Here is a 16,444-nt window from a genome sequence, read left to right on the forward strand (position 1 = left end):
ATGGAGGGCTATTGATAAGATGACTGTGACTTCTGGCAGGGAGAGGGGCTTGCATGTATCTTTCATGATTGTAACACACAAAAACAATGAATGCCTCAAGAGGGATAAGCAGGAGTCCATTTTGACGATAAGGAATTTCATGAGAGTGAAAAGGGCCAGCTTTAAAAACTTTTTTTTTTTTTTTTTTTTTTTTGCATTAAAGAGCATCCCTAACCATGAACGATATTTAGGATCACGTTTAGGATAAGCTAAGCACAAGAGGAGCCTGCTGGATCGGGGCCCATCTAAGTTCAGCATCCTGTTCTCACACCACTTCAGCTTGGTCACCTGAATTTTGCTAGTCAGTGGCTTATTCATGCATTATGCTTCAGTCCTTGAAGAAATATTTGGTATATACTGTTGTACATTCCTACTAAACTCAACCAAATGGGTGGTTCCTCGACCACAGAAGTTTGACAGAAGGGCAAGAAGTGTGCTGATGCATTAAGAATGGAGACGAAGAACCACAGGGAGGAGGGGAGGTCAAGTACCACTCCTGCTCCTCCGTTGTTTCACAATGCCACCCAAATGGCAGGGACAAAAACAACAGCACAGTGGCAGACAAATCAGTAGCAACGTAGGGAGGATGGCTAGCCAAGCAGAGACTCAGGAGGATGGTGGTAAATGTCGTGTACTGCAGAGCTTGGCTGTGGGTCGCAAGGCAGGGTTGTTTAACTGGCTGTTTGGGCAACCTGCTTGCATGCCCATAGGCTAGCCTTTTGGACCTCCTTGCCTAAATCCCACATGCTTCTGATCTCTTGAGTCACATAATTTCCTCTGTCTGAGATTCAGCCCGCTCTGTTCCAGTGGGCTTGGAACCAAGCAATCCCTACATCAGGAGTCACCAGCTTTTGGGTTCGGGGGGGCACATTGGGAATGTACTGAGAAAGAAACAAAATGGCTGCCGACAGGGGGGCTAAGGTGAGAACCCTTCGCAAAATGGCTGCCATTGTGGGTGTGGCCCGTCCCAAAACATCCATTTCAAAGAAGGCAAATGATCCACAATACAGTCATATCTTGGATCCCGAACGCCTTGGTATTCGGACATGTTGGCTCCCAAACGCCGCAAACCCAGAAGTGAGCGTTCCGGTTTGCGAACGTTCTTTAGAACCTGAACATCCGATGGGGATACTGATTGGCTGCAGGAGCTTCCTACAACCAATCAGAAGCCACGCTTTGGTTTCTGAATGTTTTGGAAGTCGAACAGACTTCCAGAACGGATTCTGTTTGACTTCCGAGGTACCACTGTACACTCATGGGAAACTGTTTCTATCCTGGTTCTGAGAACCTTCTCTGCCTCCCAGGTGTCCTTGGAATCAAAGTTCTTCCCTTCATTTCATGGTTTCTCTCCACCTCCCTTAGTCCCTGAGTTGCTCTTGGCTCCTAGCATTCCCAACCCGCCTTGCCCCCAGCAAACGGAGCCTTAGTTTTGCCCTCCACACAAATGCCAAAGGCGGTTCATCCGACCTCCTCCTCTGGCCCACTCCCTGCCATCACACACTGTGGCCAACGTTCCTTCAAAGTCCTTTATTGGGATGGAGAGTCTAGCTCTTAAGAAAACATGATTCCCTCTCCATACAACCCCACGTTGAGAAGTGCTGCCCAGACCCTATAAATATATATAAATATGTATCTATTTATATATGTGTGTGTAGCATGATTCCTGCCTGCGGCGACAAGCCCCGAACGAGGGCTGCTCCTGGGTCAATGGGGGCTCCTGCCCTCCCTCTGCTGCCGCCTTCGGATCATAGACGCTCTGATGGCAGTGAGTTCGGTGGCCGAAGCTAAATCCATGCCCGGGGGGGACGGGGGATTTGGGGGCACAGGAATGCTGTGCATCAAGTTCCGCAGGTGCTGCTGCACCCTGAGCCTCACGGGGTAGGCGGCAGAGAAGGGAGCGCGAGAGGCCGCCAGGTCAGGAGAGAGGGGGAGAGAACCCATTTCCTGCGACCGCATCTTCAGCCACAACTCCCTACCTGGCATTGGGGCTGCCTTGCTGGGCACCGGAGCCACTGTGCTGGCGCCTTTGGGATCCTTGGCCTGGTGGAGGGCGGGCTCCTGGGGGGCTAGGCTCTGGGAGCTGGACGTGGCAGAGAGCTGAGCCGGGCCGGACAACTTGCCCCCCGGGCTGACCGTGGTGGTAGCCATGCTATGGGCGACCAGCACTTTCCGGTTGCGGGGGTCTGCATTGAGCTTGCTGGGCAGCTTGAACCTTGCGGACGTCGAATTGGGGACCTTGCTGCCGGGCGCCTTCTCCCGGGCTTTGTTCTCCTTCCCAGGAGCCGCAGTCTCGGTCGCCTTGCCGTTGGCGGACGCCCAGCACGGGGTGGGTGCTCGTGGGGTATCCTGGTTACTGCGCCGGTAGATCAGCTTGGGCTTGGGCGGCTGCGGCCCGCTGCTGTTCTTGGCGTCGCTAGGCACGGGGCTTCTCTGGAGCGGAGGCCTCTTGACGGTGGAGCCTTCTACCAAAAGGCTAGTGCCAACGTACTGAGGGATTTCCACAGCTGCCTGTGGGGAGATGAGGGAAACAGGGTGAGGCTGCCAAGCACCCCTCCAGCTCAGAGGGGCAGGGCAGCAGCGATTCTCATGGGCCCTGGCTTGCAAAGCTGCCACAAGGCTGAGAGAGATATCCTGAGACGGGGCTTTGGGGACACGGTTTCATCACTGGACACTGAGGTCCAGCTCCGAGGGCCTTCTGGTGGTTCCCTCACTGCGAGAAGTGAGGTTACAGGGAACCAGGCAGAGGGCCTTCTCGGTGGTGGCGCCCACCCTGTGGAATGCCCTCCCATCAGATGTCAAGGAAATACAACAACTATCTGGCTTTTAGAAGACATCTGAAGGCAGCCCTGTTTAGGGAAGTTTTTAATGTTTGATGTGTTGTTGTGTTTTTAATATTCTGTTGGGAGCCGCCCAGAGTGGCTGGGAAATCTCAGCCAGATGGGCAGGGTATAAACATAGCTGTCAACTTTTCCCTTTCTGTAAGGGAAATTCCCTTATTCCGAATAGGATACCTTGCAAGAAAAGGGGAAAGTTGACAGCTATGGGTATAAATAATAAATTGTTGTTGTCGCCAAGCAGAAATGGTCCCCAGGATGCTACAGCGTGTCTCGAGAGAACCACTAAGGTGCTTGCAAAAACCCGAATTGTTAAAAAGGGTCCTGTGATGCTCCTTCCCATAAGCCCCTTCCAAGAATAGGTAATTCTGGAGCATCTCTGCACCAGAGTGAAGGAATGATCCAACTCCACCTGATGCAGAGCCACAGCAGAATGACCCAGAGGAGGCCATCCACTGCAGTTCCGCAGGAGGTACATTCAGGACAGTGTCTGCTTCCAATCTGGAAGGCTCAGTAGGAAGAGCATGAGATTTCTGCACTGCACGGGGTTGGACTAGCAACTAGAGGTTGCCAAGCTTGCTCACTCCGTTCACCTGGCCTATCCACCAACCCCTTTGCCAGTTGCCCTTCTCCCACACCTGACCAAACCCCTCTCTCTTTACACTGCTCCTCCCCTCACAGTGCATCCCAACCCCAAACACCTTTCAACAGAGGGCAAGGGATGCTTCATAACGGCTTGCTAAACCGCTCTGTGAAGTGCCTCTCCCTCCTTCCTGGGCTGCCTGCCACCAGCAGTGCTTCTTTGCTCTCCTGCCTGTGTTCGTCACACTGGAGTTGGCATGGCCACCTACTGGTGGCCACGTGAACTGCAAAGCACGACAACAGCCTTAGGTTTCTATATATATAGGAAGAAAGGGGAAGTCTGTGTGTGGTGCCGCCTCCCAACCAATCAAGGCACACTCTGCAGAGAAGAAACTCAGGCCTGCTTTGAGGTCCTGTCCCATTCCATGAGGCACTGAAGACAGCTCTGAATGAGCTCCCTTAGCTTTCTGTTGGCCATTCCTGCCAGCTGGCTCCTCAGGCACCTAACCCTCAGTGCAGAAAGGATGAGCCATCTGCATTGAAGGCCACCAGATGGTGGCAGAGCAAGAACCCCAAGGAAAGGGAGGCAAAGCCAGTGCAAGGCAAATAAGGTAGACTGGGGAGATGCTTTATCCAAGCAGCTAATCCCAGTCCCTGAGGCTAAGGCAGCTGGGCCCTGTGCACTAACCTGCTTGTAGATGAGCTCAAAGTCTCCCGTGTTGCAGTTGCGGTCGTACTTGCGATCGATGACCACACGCAAGGTGTCCTCCTGCACGCTGGCGCAAAGGCGGGTAGTGATGGCAGTGGAGGCTGCCATGGTGGGGCTGGCATTGATCTCAATCAGCCACGGCTGGTAATCTTCTCCAAAGAGGAAGTCTGCGCCGTAGAGCTCAAAGCTGTTTTTGCGGAATTCCACCAAGTCCTGCGAGGTCTGCATGGCGTGAATGATGGCGGCCTTCATGCCGGGCACAATCACCGTGGACCACGCCTCGGGGGCCCCCATCTGTCGCAGATGGGCCTGGAACTGCTCGGACGACCACATGTTGTCACGGGGGAGCTCAGAGTGGCGGTTCAACGAGTTCTCGTAGTGCTTCTGGATGGAGTTGTTGCACAGGTGGATGGAGCTGGGTTGGAGAGGAGGGTAAGATCAGTCCACAAGGGGCGGGGGTTAGGTGCATCAGGCAACAATACAGGATTGGGACCCAGGACCCGGGAGGTGTGCTAAGCCACAATAGGAACACAGAAAATCAGCCCATCTATCTCAGCGTCATCTATAGGGGCAAGAGTCCAGCGGCACTTAAGGATTTTGGAAAGGAGGCTTTCCCAGCCTTATCAGGAGATTCTGGGGACTGAACATGGCACCTTCTTCATGCAAAACAGAAGAACACGCCCACTGAGCTGCTCCCCATTCTCAACTCCTTCCCATCTATGGTGATCAGGGATACTGTTATGTACTGAGTTGAATAGGATCCAAAATGCAGCAGTCTGATTGGTCCTAGAACAATGCAGCAGTATGACTGGTCTGCAGGAGCCACCCAATCCAGCTCCAGGTGGAAGTGAATCCACAACCTGATTGGCCTACAGGAGAATCCCGGAATTAGCCAATCACGTGCAGCCCATTGTGTAAATAATGTATATAAAGCAGATACTTTGGGGGAACTTTCATCCCTCCTCCCACTATGAGCTGAATAAAGAGCATGGAATCCACTCTCGACTCCGAGTATATTTCAGATACTTCTTCCCTGTATGTGCTGCTGTCAAGAAGCCTCATTTTGCATTCTAAAGAAGCCCTGTTCACAAGAGCTCTGCCCCCGACGGCTGACTTACCAGTGTGGTAACCACAGTACTTCTTGGGCATTTCTCCCCTGCTAGGCTCCAGCAAAGCGCAAGGCATGACTGCTCTGCATTGCTCTGCATTCTCCCTTCCCAAAAAACCCTCCTCTCCCTCTACTTTAGCCCCACAGCGCCCTCGTGGCTCTCTGAACAAGCCCTATCTTCATCCTTCTCCTAAGTAAAAAGGTAAAGGTAAAGGTACCCCTGCCCGTACGGGCCAGTCTTGCCAGACTCTAGGGTTGTGCGCTCATCTCACTCTATAGGCCGGGAGCCAGCGCTGTCCGCAGACACTTCCGGGTCACGTGGCCAGCGTGACAAGCTGCATCTGGCGAGCCAGCGCAGCACACGGAACGCCGTTTACCTTCCTGCTGGTAAGCGGTCCCTATTTATCTACTTGCACCCGAAGGTGCTTTCGAACTGCTAGGTTGGCAGGCTCTGCTAGGTTGGCAGGCAACTGCTAGGTTGGCAGGCAAAGTACTCTCTCCTTATTACTGCAACCACACCCAGGCTCCCAACTCTTTTTTCATGCTCATACTAGATATTCACTCCTCCGCCACCAGTTCTTTTTTCCTTTCTCCCACCCTCCATTTCTTCTCCACCCTCAGCTGCCCTTTCTTGGGGCTCTCCAAGATATTCAGCGGCCAGCTACCATCACATGCCTTTTCCCGGTTACATTATGCTGGTCAAGTTGCTTTGGCAATGTTTGCAGAGCCCGCTGGTCTGCATGAGAGCGTTGATTTATTTAATTTCACGCAAGAGATTTCTCACCTGCTTATCAGGGCACATTGCCCTCACAAGGTGCCTTATCGAGAGAGAATTAAAACACAACACACACAAAAACATATATGGAGCTTCCCAAGGTTTCAGGCAGGTCTGCAATCTGCTTAAATGGTCAGAGTTGTAGTTCACAAACTATTTACCCGGGAATAATAACTGGGATGATCCTGCAGAATTTAGAAGAGCGGAGAAAGCTGCCTTATACTGTCAGGCCAGACAGTATTGTCTCAGTATTGTCAGCACAGACTGGCAGCAGCTCTCCAAGGATTCAGGCTGGAGAGATTCTCTATCCCGCCTGCAGATGCCAATGCATAATCCTGAGACCATTCTGCATGCAAGGCAGATGCTCTTCTGTGGATCTGCGGTCCTCACGGGGACATCAACGAGACTATTTAAGACTGTGAGTGGCATGCACAGAACAAAGACTTCACAAAGCAGCAGCAGCAGCATCTCTCTCTCTCTCTCTCTCTCTCTCTCTCTCTCTCTCTCTCTCTCACACACACACACACACACACACACACCAACCACACACATCAAGCTGTATCCAGCCGTGGAGAAGATAAGCAATGCAACACTCACGTGTCCAGTTTGTGCAGGGAAAAGGGCTGCGTGGAGAAGCGGATGTAGCTATGCTGGTAGAACCAGATGGTCAGTGGGTTCCAGTCGGTCACCAGGAACCACTGGCGCAGATCAAACTTGGTGCCAAAGATGAGCAGGGGCGTCTCAATGTATTTCTGCACCACCCACTTGCCGTCCTTTACGATCATGGGGTCGCAGTCCACTAGCTTCACTATTTCCTCCAAGCGGTCCATGCACATGATGCCTGTTGGGAAAGAAACAAAAGCCCTCATGGTCGTGACAGACCCACGTCCGTTCCATCCCCACATCCTTGCCATCAGAGCAGTTCAGAGCAAAGCAAAAAGCTCAGGCACCATTTCTGCAGAAGCCAAGCTAGGGAGACAACACCCTTTCCACAGCCGATGCAGCGGAGACGGCAAGAGACACAAAGTGCATGTTTTGTGTTACTGGTGTCCAACCTCCACTCAACAAAGAGAACTTCTAGAGTGGCTGTGAAACTCACAAAGGTGGCAGTCATATCACGCCAGGATCAGGAGCCCAGCATAACCAGGTGGTCAACAGGTTGTCGTGGCAGGACTAACATAATGCCTTTTTATCTTGTACTTCGGCAACAACAACAAAAAAAGAGTTCTAGAAAGGGCCTAGGGTTGCCATATTTAAAAAAGTGAAAATCTGGACATGAAAGTTTAATGAAGAAAAAGTAGAGGAGGAGGAGTTTGGATTTGATATCCCGCTTTATCACTACCCGAAGGAGTCTCAAAGCAGCTAACATTCTCCTTTCCCTTCTTCCCCCACAACAAACACTCTGTGAGGTGAGTGAGGCTGAGAGACTTCAGAGAAGTGTGGCTGGCCCAAGGTCACCCAGCAGCTGCATGTGGAGGAGCGGGGAAGCGAACCCGGTTCACCAGATTACGAGTCCACCGCTCTTAACCACTACACCACACTGGTGAAAACCACCAAAATCTACACTACCGACACGGGCTGCCATTTCCACTCGAGGGCTGAATACTGGCTATGTCCAGGAAATTGTGGGTGTATGGCAACCCTAAGAAAGGCTAACAAATGTCAATGATAGGAAAGGATCTGCCTTTGGGCTTACGATCTGAAAGTCACAACACAAAAAAGGAAAAGTGTTTTGGAGTGAAAAGGGAGGAAACAAACCCTTTGGCTCTCACCCTATAAGGCTGGTTCATAGCTGGGGGTTAACTCTGAGCAACCTCAATCTGCCACTAGGGCAGGCTGCATTCACTGCAGTAAGCAAGTCCCTTTTCAGTCGGCCTTCACTGTCTCATTTGATTGTGTGAACTCAATAGAGAGGCCAAAAAAACCCTCCTCACATTTCAACTGCTGGGTGTCAAGAAAGCACACCCTCTCCTCTCTAAGCCTGCTGGGTGAGGGCTGCACCAGTTGCGCACAGTGCCTTAGCAACCAAGATTTTTTAATAACAGCAAACTCAAGAAGGGCACAATAGGGATGTGGTCAGGGTGCCGCTGCTCAGGAAGAAGCCCAGTGTGAACAAGCCCTTTGCCAAGTCCATTTTTCCCCAGTCTCCCCCTAATACAGTGGTACCTCAGGTTACATACGCTTCAGGTTACAGACTCTGCTAACCCAGAAATAGTGCTTCAGGTTAAGCACTTTGCTTCAGGATGAGAACAGAAATCATGCTCCAGTGGCGCGGCAGCAGCAGGAAGCCCCATTAGCTAAATTGGTGCTTCAGGTTAAGAACAGTTTCAGGTTAAGTACGGACCTCTGGAATGAATTAAGTACTTCATTGTGATATGATAGCCATGTTGAAATATATTAAAGGATGTCATATAGAGGAGGGAGAAAGGTTGTTTTCTGCTGCTCCAGAGAAGCGGACACGGAGCAATGGATCCAAACTACAAGAAAGAAGATTCCACCTAAACATTAGGAAGAACTTCCTGACAGTAAGAGCTGTTTGACAGTGGAATTTGCTGCCAGGGAGTGTGGTGGAGTCTCCTTCTTTGGAGGTCTTTAAGCAGAGGCTTGACAACCATATGTCAGGAGTGCTCTGATGGTGTTTCCTGCTTCGCAGGGGGTTGGACTCGATGGCCCTTGTGATCTCTTCCAACTCTATGATTCTATGATTCTACTTAACCCGAGGTACCACTGTATGCTCTTTTGGATTATCAACTCCCCTCCATATGCTGCGCCGCTTCTCTCACCTCTGCCCCGGGACTTGGCTCCTGGCTTCACAATCCATATGTTCCTGTCCCCTTCCATGTCCAGCTGCGGGACGACCTTTGACAGTCGCTGAAGGACGTCTTCGCACCGCTCGACGTGGGCACCCGTCTGCACCATCTGTGCCCCCTCGCTGCAAACACAAACACTCAGAGCAAGGACCCCACCCATTCTCCTGCCAGCACAATCTGCTTGGTTCGGACAGGCAGCTATTCTAGAAATGAGCTGTATATCAGACTCATCCACAGCTTTATCTAGAAATTGGCACGGTTATGACCAAGTGGTAGATCTCAGAATACGGCCTCCTAATGGACCATTTCACCATTAACAGATTTACAGCCCTTGCAGTCGCAGAGGGAACTCGTGGCTCTCTAGATATTATTAGACTCTAATGGGGTGGTGCTGTGGGTTAAACCACACAGCCTAGGGCTTGCTGATCAGAAGGTCGGTGGTTCGAATCCCCGTGACGGGGTGAGCTCCCGTTGCTTGGTCCCTTCTCCTGCCAACCTAGCAGTTTGAAAGCACGTCAAAGTGCAAGTAGATAAATAGGTACTGCTCTGGCGGGAAGGTAAACAGCGTTTCCGTGCATTGCTCTGATTCCCCAGAAGCGGCTTAGTCATGCTGGCTACATGACTCGGAAGCTGTACGCCGGCTCCCTCGGCCAATAAAGCGAGATGAGCGCCGCAACCCCAGAGTCGGCCACGACTAGACCTAATTGTCAGGGGTCCCTTTACCTTTACCTTTTAACGCCTATCAGCCACAGCCAGCATGGCCAACACATCAAGGGATTGTGGGCAGTATCTGACAACATAGTTCCATTTGCGTAAGGACTTCTGGCTGCATCACAAACTCCCTCCCCTTCCCCTATGCACCCCCTAAATCTGTTCTAGGGGTTCTCCCAACCCTCTGGAGGATATTTGGAGAGGGTGTGGGAACATGCAGGGAGAGAAAGTCCTTGTGCTGATGGAACTACTTCAATGGGATACCACCCTATAGGCGTTTAGCCCAACAACATTGAGTAGGCTGTAGGTTCTCCATCCCTGGGCTTGGGATACGTGAGCATTTTCAACCACAACGTCTCAGGTGCTATAGAGCACCTGGGAGAACCTTCCAGGTGGCTCAGATTTCAGTACCCAACTGCAATCCATTCCTCTCTCCATTGTTTCCCATGCCTAGGGCCTTCATACTCAGGTCCGACAGTCATTTCCCTTCAGTCTTTCAGACATAGCCCAGTTTTTGATGATTAAAAACAAAGCAAAAACAAAAAGAGAGAGAGAGATTAAGAGCATGAGCATGTAAAGATGAGCAAAACTGCCTAATTCACGTAACACAATTCACATAACCTACATAACAAATTTCTGCATGGACACTTCTCAGTCTGCTGATTCCTGCAAAATTTTGTTTGAAAATAGAGCAACATTTCCAGCTCTCACAATTGTGAAGGAAATGAAAGGTGTTCAAGGACTTTCTGCTCAATGCGCCTAGAAAAAAATCCAGGTTTAATCTGGCAGGACCTTCCAGTAGTCAGGGAGTAAGATTTCTTTACACAATACAAACCCCAGTCCTTCCCTCAAGTTCCCCATTAAGTCCCTGTATCTTCCTCTACATACCCAGTTGCTGTAATCCTGATAGGTGTAGTTTATTCCCCTGTTTGTGTTAGAAGATTGTCCCTTCAGAGCTTATGTAGGCTGCCCTCGCGCCATCGTGATCACATTAACCCCATTCCCAAGGATGCTCAGAGGGGGGAGGAAGGGCAGGAAGAGAGCAAGGAGGAAGGAGGAAGGCAGGGGCTGCAGAGAAGATAATGACACAAAGTTTGTGGTTCAGTCCTGTCCGGTGTGTCCGCTTTTGTCAGGGGCAAGCTACAAAACCAAGCGCCCTAAATGCAAAATCTGTATGTGCGTCGAAAACCTTCTTTCCTAAAATGATTCTGCAAAAAAATTAAGTGGGGCGACAAATATTGCCAAACTGAAATGAGCACATACACACACAACAGGTTGCACCCAGGTGCTGTCCATGCATAAACAGAATGGACTTCCACTTGTGCAACATTATTTCAGCTTCCACTGCCAACCTCCAGCCTTAAGAATACCCTCAAAGAAAGTTTTTTTGGGGGGGCTTTGAGAGCGGGGTGGAGAGACAAGCGGAAGATGCAGTCTCCTTGCCCAAGTTACAGATAGGTAGCCGTGTTGGTCTGCCATAGTCAAAACAAAACAAAATTCCTTCCAGTAGCACCTTAAAGACCAACTAAGTTAGTTCTTGGTATGAGCTTTCGTGTGCATGCACACTTCTTCAGATACACGTGTATCTGAAGAAGTGTGCATGCACACGAAAGCTCATACCAAGAACTAACTTAGTTGGTCTTTAAGGTGCTACTGGAAGGAATTCTCCTTGCCCAAGTTAAAGTCAACTTGGCGGAGTCCACTCTATGCAAATGGACACAAATTTGCACAAAGATCCAGTTCTGGAATTGGGGCTTCCCGGGTTCAAGAACAGATGGTTTTGCTGTGTGGTATATTCCAGGATCTCCTATACTTACTGGGCTAGCTGGTAGTAGCCATGTAGAAACTTTTCCCATTGTGACTTTTTCATTAGCAAAGGAGAACCGGATTCTCTGTCAATGTCCTGGTGCCTCAAACTGCTCATGTGTTCCTCGCAGGCATGTATCGCAGTCTCAATCAGCTGGGATGAGAGCAGGACCCCTTTCTTCCGGCTGGTGTACTGCTTGACTTTTGAAAACGAAGGGTTGTTGAGCCAGTTATGCAAGGCACACAAAGCAAGACTGCCCGAGATACTGTTTCTGCTGCTCCCTGTAAATCACAGACCTTCCAACATTTCTCCCATGAAAATAGGGACATTCCATTCAATTATAATAATAATTTTACTATTTACACCCCACCCATCTGACTGGGTTGCCCAAGCCACTCTGGGTGGCTTCCAACATTTATACAGTATACATATACATACATACACACACGCAGCTTCCCTATATAGGGCTGCTGTCAGATAGCTCAGGAGTCACATAACTCCATATCTTCCAACATTTCTCCAAAGAAAACAGGGACGTCCTAAAGAGAAGCGGGACATTTCAGGATCAAATCAGAAACCAGGATGGTTTCCATAAATCCAGGACTGTCCCTGAAAAATAAGGACACTTGGAGTGTCTGAAATCAAAGCAACACACACACACACACACACAAACAGTCACAAACAGAGACCTAGGTCTTTTTTACAAACAGATTCCCAGTTGTCAGCGTCTGGCTGGACACTGAGGAGTGGTGGTTGGAAACTGACTTGGAAAAAGTGATCTGTGATCTGAGGGAGCCTAAAAGCTACACCCACCCACCCAGCTCACTTCAGATAAAGAAACTCCATAGCACTTCTTTCTTAGGACATTTTCACATGGAAGACTTGAAGCAAGCTCATGCTCTAGTTAGTTTCTGATCTAATCTCCATTGGAAAGAAAGTTCATCTCAATGTCAAACACCTCTACTCCATTCTCTCTTCTTACACAGAGGAGACCAGCCCAACCACAGACAAGAGAAGGATCACTCAGCTGTGAAAAATATCTTAAGAGAAAAAGCCAGGGGGCTACACTTTGGGAAGTAGTCCATAGCCACTTCTCAATAGTCTCCCCTAGAACACAACTGATGGCATTAGCAAAAATATCAAGAGAAAGGCAATTTATCACATGTTCGGCTCTCCCATCCAGGACCTTCTCCAGGTACTCCACGCTGGAGACGGCGGTAGAGAAATCTCTGTGGCTGTTCCTTTTTTGAACACACAGCTCCTACCACTTACCTGGAGTCTCTGGGAAATTTGGGGGCTCATTCTGATTAGCATCCAGTCTTGTCACGTTGGGTTCATTCCAGTATCGTTTCACCACCACTTTGAGAAGGCTCCTGGCTGCAGTGAGCTGGAAATCCTCTACCATAAAAGGGAGGAAGGACACATAATTCTCTGGTGAGAATCCAGAGCGGGGAGGAAAGGAACCCCTAAACTATCCTCGCTCCTCAACTGACATTTGAGGGCACCCATTCCATCCAGCTACCTCAGTGGAGGAGATGGGAAGCAGGGCTTGTTTCATTAGCTTTGCTGGAGGCCCAGTTCCATCAGGTGTCTCCTGCCCCTGATTTGTGCCAGCTGGTCATCATATTTAGAAACTGATGCCTGAATTTTTATTTCCCTCTTCCTTCCCTGTCTTTTGCACTTGCGTATTGTGTTGTGTGTGTGGTTTTTTTTTAAAGATATAAGCCAGCAGGTAGGGACTGTTCTGTTTTGATTGAAGCAGCTTAGGTAAAGGTAAAGGGACCCCTGACCATTAGGTCCAGTCGTGGCCGACTCTGGGGTTGCGGCACTCATCTCGCTTTATTGGCCGAGGGAGCCGGCGTACAGCTTCCAGGTCATGTGGCCAGCATGACTAAGCCGCTTCTGGCGAACCAGAGCAGCGCACGGAAACACGGTTTACCTTCCCGCCAGAACGGTACCTATTTATCTACTTGCACTTTGACGTGCTTTCAAACTGTGTTGTTTTTTTAAAAAAATATAAGCCTGCAGGTAGGGACTGTTCTGTTTTGATTGAAGCAGCTTACATACAGTGGTGCCCCGCAAGACGAAATTAATTCGTTCCGTAATTTTTGTCGTCTAGCGAATTTTTCGTCTTGCGAAGCACGAAATCCCATAGGAATGCATTGAAAATCAATTAATGTGTTCCTATGGTCAAAAAAAGTCCAAACAAAGCCAAATTTGGTACAACAACAGTTTATTAACTGCTCTTTAAAGTCACACATACTGTAAAGAGTAGTTCAAAAATTGAAGGGAAAATAAATTAACTTTATAAACAAAACATGTCTTTGTTTTTAGACAAAGAAAACAAAGTCGCGAGACGTTTTCGTCTTGCAAAGCAAGCCCATAGGGGAAATTCGTCTTGCGAGGCAAATCGAGAATGGAAAAACCTTTCGTCTAGCGAGTTTTTTGTCTTGCGAGGCATTCGTCTTGCGAGGTACCACTGTACAATCAAAACAGACTTCCTACTGCACTAAGACATATCATCAAAGTAGAAAGTATATCCCAAAACATGGTGGGCCTTTACTCTGGGATAAGGCATCTCTCATCCCATTGTCCCCATTGTGCTAGAGTCATGGAGTTTCCTTCTCTTCCCCACCCCACCGAAGGAGAGCATTGTGAACAGTTCTCACCAATAAAGGCATGCTTTTCATCTTCAGCTCCAAGGCGGTAACAACGTGGGAAAAAGGTATCGGCATCAGCCTGGTCAAACCATGGCAGGTTTCGCAGGTTCAGACACAGCCCTACCTGAGAAAGAAGGATGGATGCCTTTGCAGCGGCTTAATTTCCCAAGTCCCCACAGCACACATACACAAGCCGGTTGGGCCCAGATCCTGCACATTCCTTTTCCAAACTCAGAGCACCATTCGCACTCTGCTAGCGTGGCCCAGAGGTTCAAAAAGCAAAAACTCTGCCCACCTTGGTGGTGAAGGTTCCCGCCTTGGCATAGTGGTTCATCATCTGATCTTTGCGCAGGAGGCGGCAGTCAATGACATCACGCCGGTTGGTCCAGATGAAATAGGGGATCTGATTGCGAACCAACCTTGACTGCCAGGGAGAAAGAAAGGGTGAAAAGTAAATGTGGAAGACTAGTGAAACAGAACAGAAGATGGTTAAAACAACAACAACAACAAAAAGGACAAGGTAGGTGGGTGAAAAACTGGGTGCAGGTGACAGATCTGCTGTTGGGAAAGTTGAAATAAGAACAGGCAGCTAAATTATTAACTGGAACAAGGTGGCATGATGGCGGCCCAACAGCACTGGCTTCCAATTTTTGTCCAGACCCAATTCAAAATGCTGGTTTTGACCGTTATATGGCCTTATATGGTTCAGGACCATTACACCTAAAAACTTGACACCCTGAGATCATCATCTGAAGCCCTTCTCTGCATGCCACGTCGAAGGGAAGTCTGGAGGGTGCCAATGGCCAGACAGGTCTTTTCTGTAGTAAAAGGTAAAGGTAAAGGGACCCCTGACCATTAGGTATAGTCGTGGCCGACTCTGGGGTTGCGGCGCTCATCTCGTTTATTGGCCAAGGGAGCCGGCATACAGCTTCCGGGTCATGTGGCCAGCATGACTAAGCCGCTTCTGGCGAACCAGAGCAGCGCACGGAAACGCCGTTTACCTTCCCGCCGGAGTGGTACCTATTTATCTACTTGCACTTTGACGTGCTTTCGAACTGCTAGGTTGGCAGGAGCTGGGACCGAGCAACGGGAGCTCACCCCGTCGCGGGGATTCGAACCTCCGACTTTCTGATCGGCAAGTCCTAGGCTCTGTGGTTTAACCCACAGCGCCACCCGCGTCCTTTTCTGTAGTAGCTCCCATTTATGGAATGTTCTCTCTAGGGCGGCCCACCTGGTATTAACCTTGTCATCTTTTTTGGCACCAGGTGAAGACATTTCCCCCCAAAGCATTTGGGCACCCCTAACAATATAGTGTTGCACTGTTAAATGTTTTTAAAACAATGTTCACATTACTGTTTTTGTTTGTTTGTTTTCATTTGACTGTAAATCACTTAAGGAGCTTTTTCTATTTGAGAAGTGATGTATAAATGGAGAAACCCCAAACCCTGAATAAATCTAGGTGATGCTGAAGAACACAAGGAGGGGGTCTATGATGATCAAACAGACAGCATGTGTATTGCAGCGGTTAGAAAGTCTGATTAGGATTGAGGAGACCCAGATTCACATCTCTACAAAGCCATATAGCTCACTGGGTCACCTTGGTCCAGTCACTAGCTACTAGCCTATGGCTGGGTACAAAACCAGAGTATAAAAAGTGCATGTGGGTAACACATATCCGATTGTTCCATGTGTGTTTTTGTCCATGAACAACAACACATGAGTGTTTTAAATTGAACTGTATACAGTGGAACCTCGGATTTTGAACGTAATCCCTTCTGGAAGACTGTTCGATTTCTGAAATGTTCGAAAGCCGAGGATCAATGGGTGGTCGGCAAAATCCATTGAATAAATGGAGAAACACGCCTCAGAAGCCGTTCGACTTCCAAGGCACGTTTGAAAATGGAAGCAATTACTTCCGGGTTTTTGGTGTCTGGGTTCCGAATCGTTCGGTTTCTGAGATGCTCGAACACCGAGGTACCACTGTATAAGGCCAACCAAAACATCACAGAATAGTGTGCATGCTATTAACGATAGAACCTGGATAGCTTGCACGCTGCCTTGTCACAATTGGTTGTCCTCTATTGCCTTAGTATGGATCTACTGATATTGGGAAAATCTGAATTAGATGGAGGTGAGGGGACTGTGGGCTGCAACCCGGATGAGGACAAGGTGGTGCGGAAGGCATGAAAAGCATGCATCAAATCCACTTTAAACTGCCCTGTGTGTTTGTGCAGCCCTCAACGGGCTTTTGCAGGAACCAGAATTGTGGAGGGAAAAGTTTAGCTGCTTGAAGGAAGCATTTAGGGGTAAGTTCACCATCACATCAAACTAACCATAAGGCTATAGGTACTATCAATGGCATCATCCTGTTCCTCTTCCCCCTCTTCCTCCTCATCTGTGAAGGAAACG

At 49.3% G+C, this 16,444-nt stretch overlaps 1 protein-coding gene across 1 annotated transcript in view; it reads right to left on the reverse strand.

The window, feature by feature from the left end:
* TTLL3 (tubulin tyrosine ligase like 3) overlaps positions 1–16,444 on the reverse strand; it is a 44,612-nt gene that overhangs the window by 6,464 nt on the left and 21,704 nt on the right. The window contains exons 10-18 of the mRNA XM_077923507.1: positions 16,369–16,430; positions 14,331–14,459; positions 14,045–14,159; positions 12,648–12,773; positions 11,386–11,575; positions 8,831–8,979; positions 6,645–6,888; positions 4,144–4,579; positions 2,016–2,547 (exon numbers count right to left, since the gene is read on the reverse strand). Coding sequence (XP_077779633.1) covers positions 2,016–2,547; positions 4,144–4,579; positions 6,645–6,888; positions 8,831–8,979; positions 11,386–11,575; positions 12,648–12,773; positions 14,045–14,159; positions 14,331–14,459; positions 16,369–16,430 — 1,983 coding nt within the window. The remainder of the gene's footprint in view (positions 1–2,015; positions 2,548–4,143; positions 4,580–6,644; positions 6,889–8,830; positions 8,980–11,385; positions 11,576–12,647; positions 12,774–14,044; positions 14,160–14,330; positions 14,460–16,368; positions 16,431–16,444) is intronic.

Source organism: Podarcis muralis, chromosome 2 (genome assembly GCF_964188315.1).
Source record: "Podarcis muralis chromosome 2, rPodMur119.hap1.1, whole genome shotgun sequence".
Classification (NCBI taxonomy): domain Eukaryota; kingdom Metazoa; phylum Chordata; class Lepidosauria; order Squamata; family Lacertidae; genus Podarcis; species Podarcis muralis.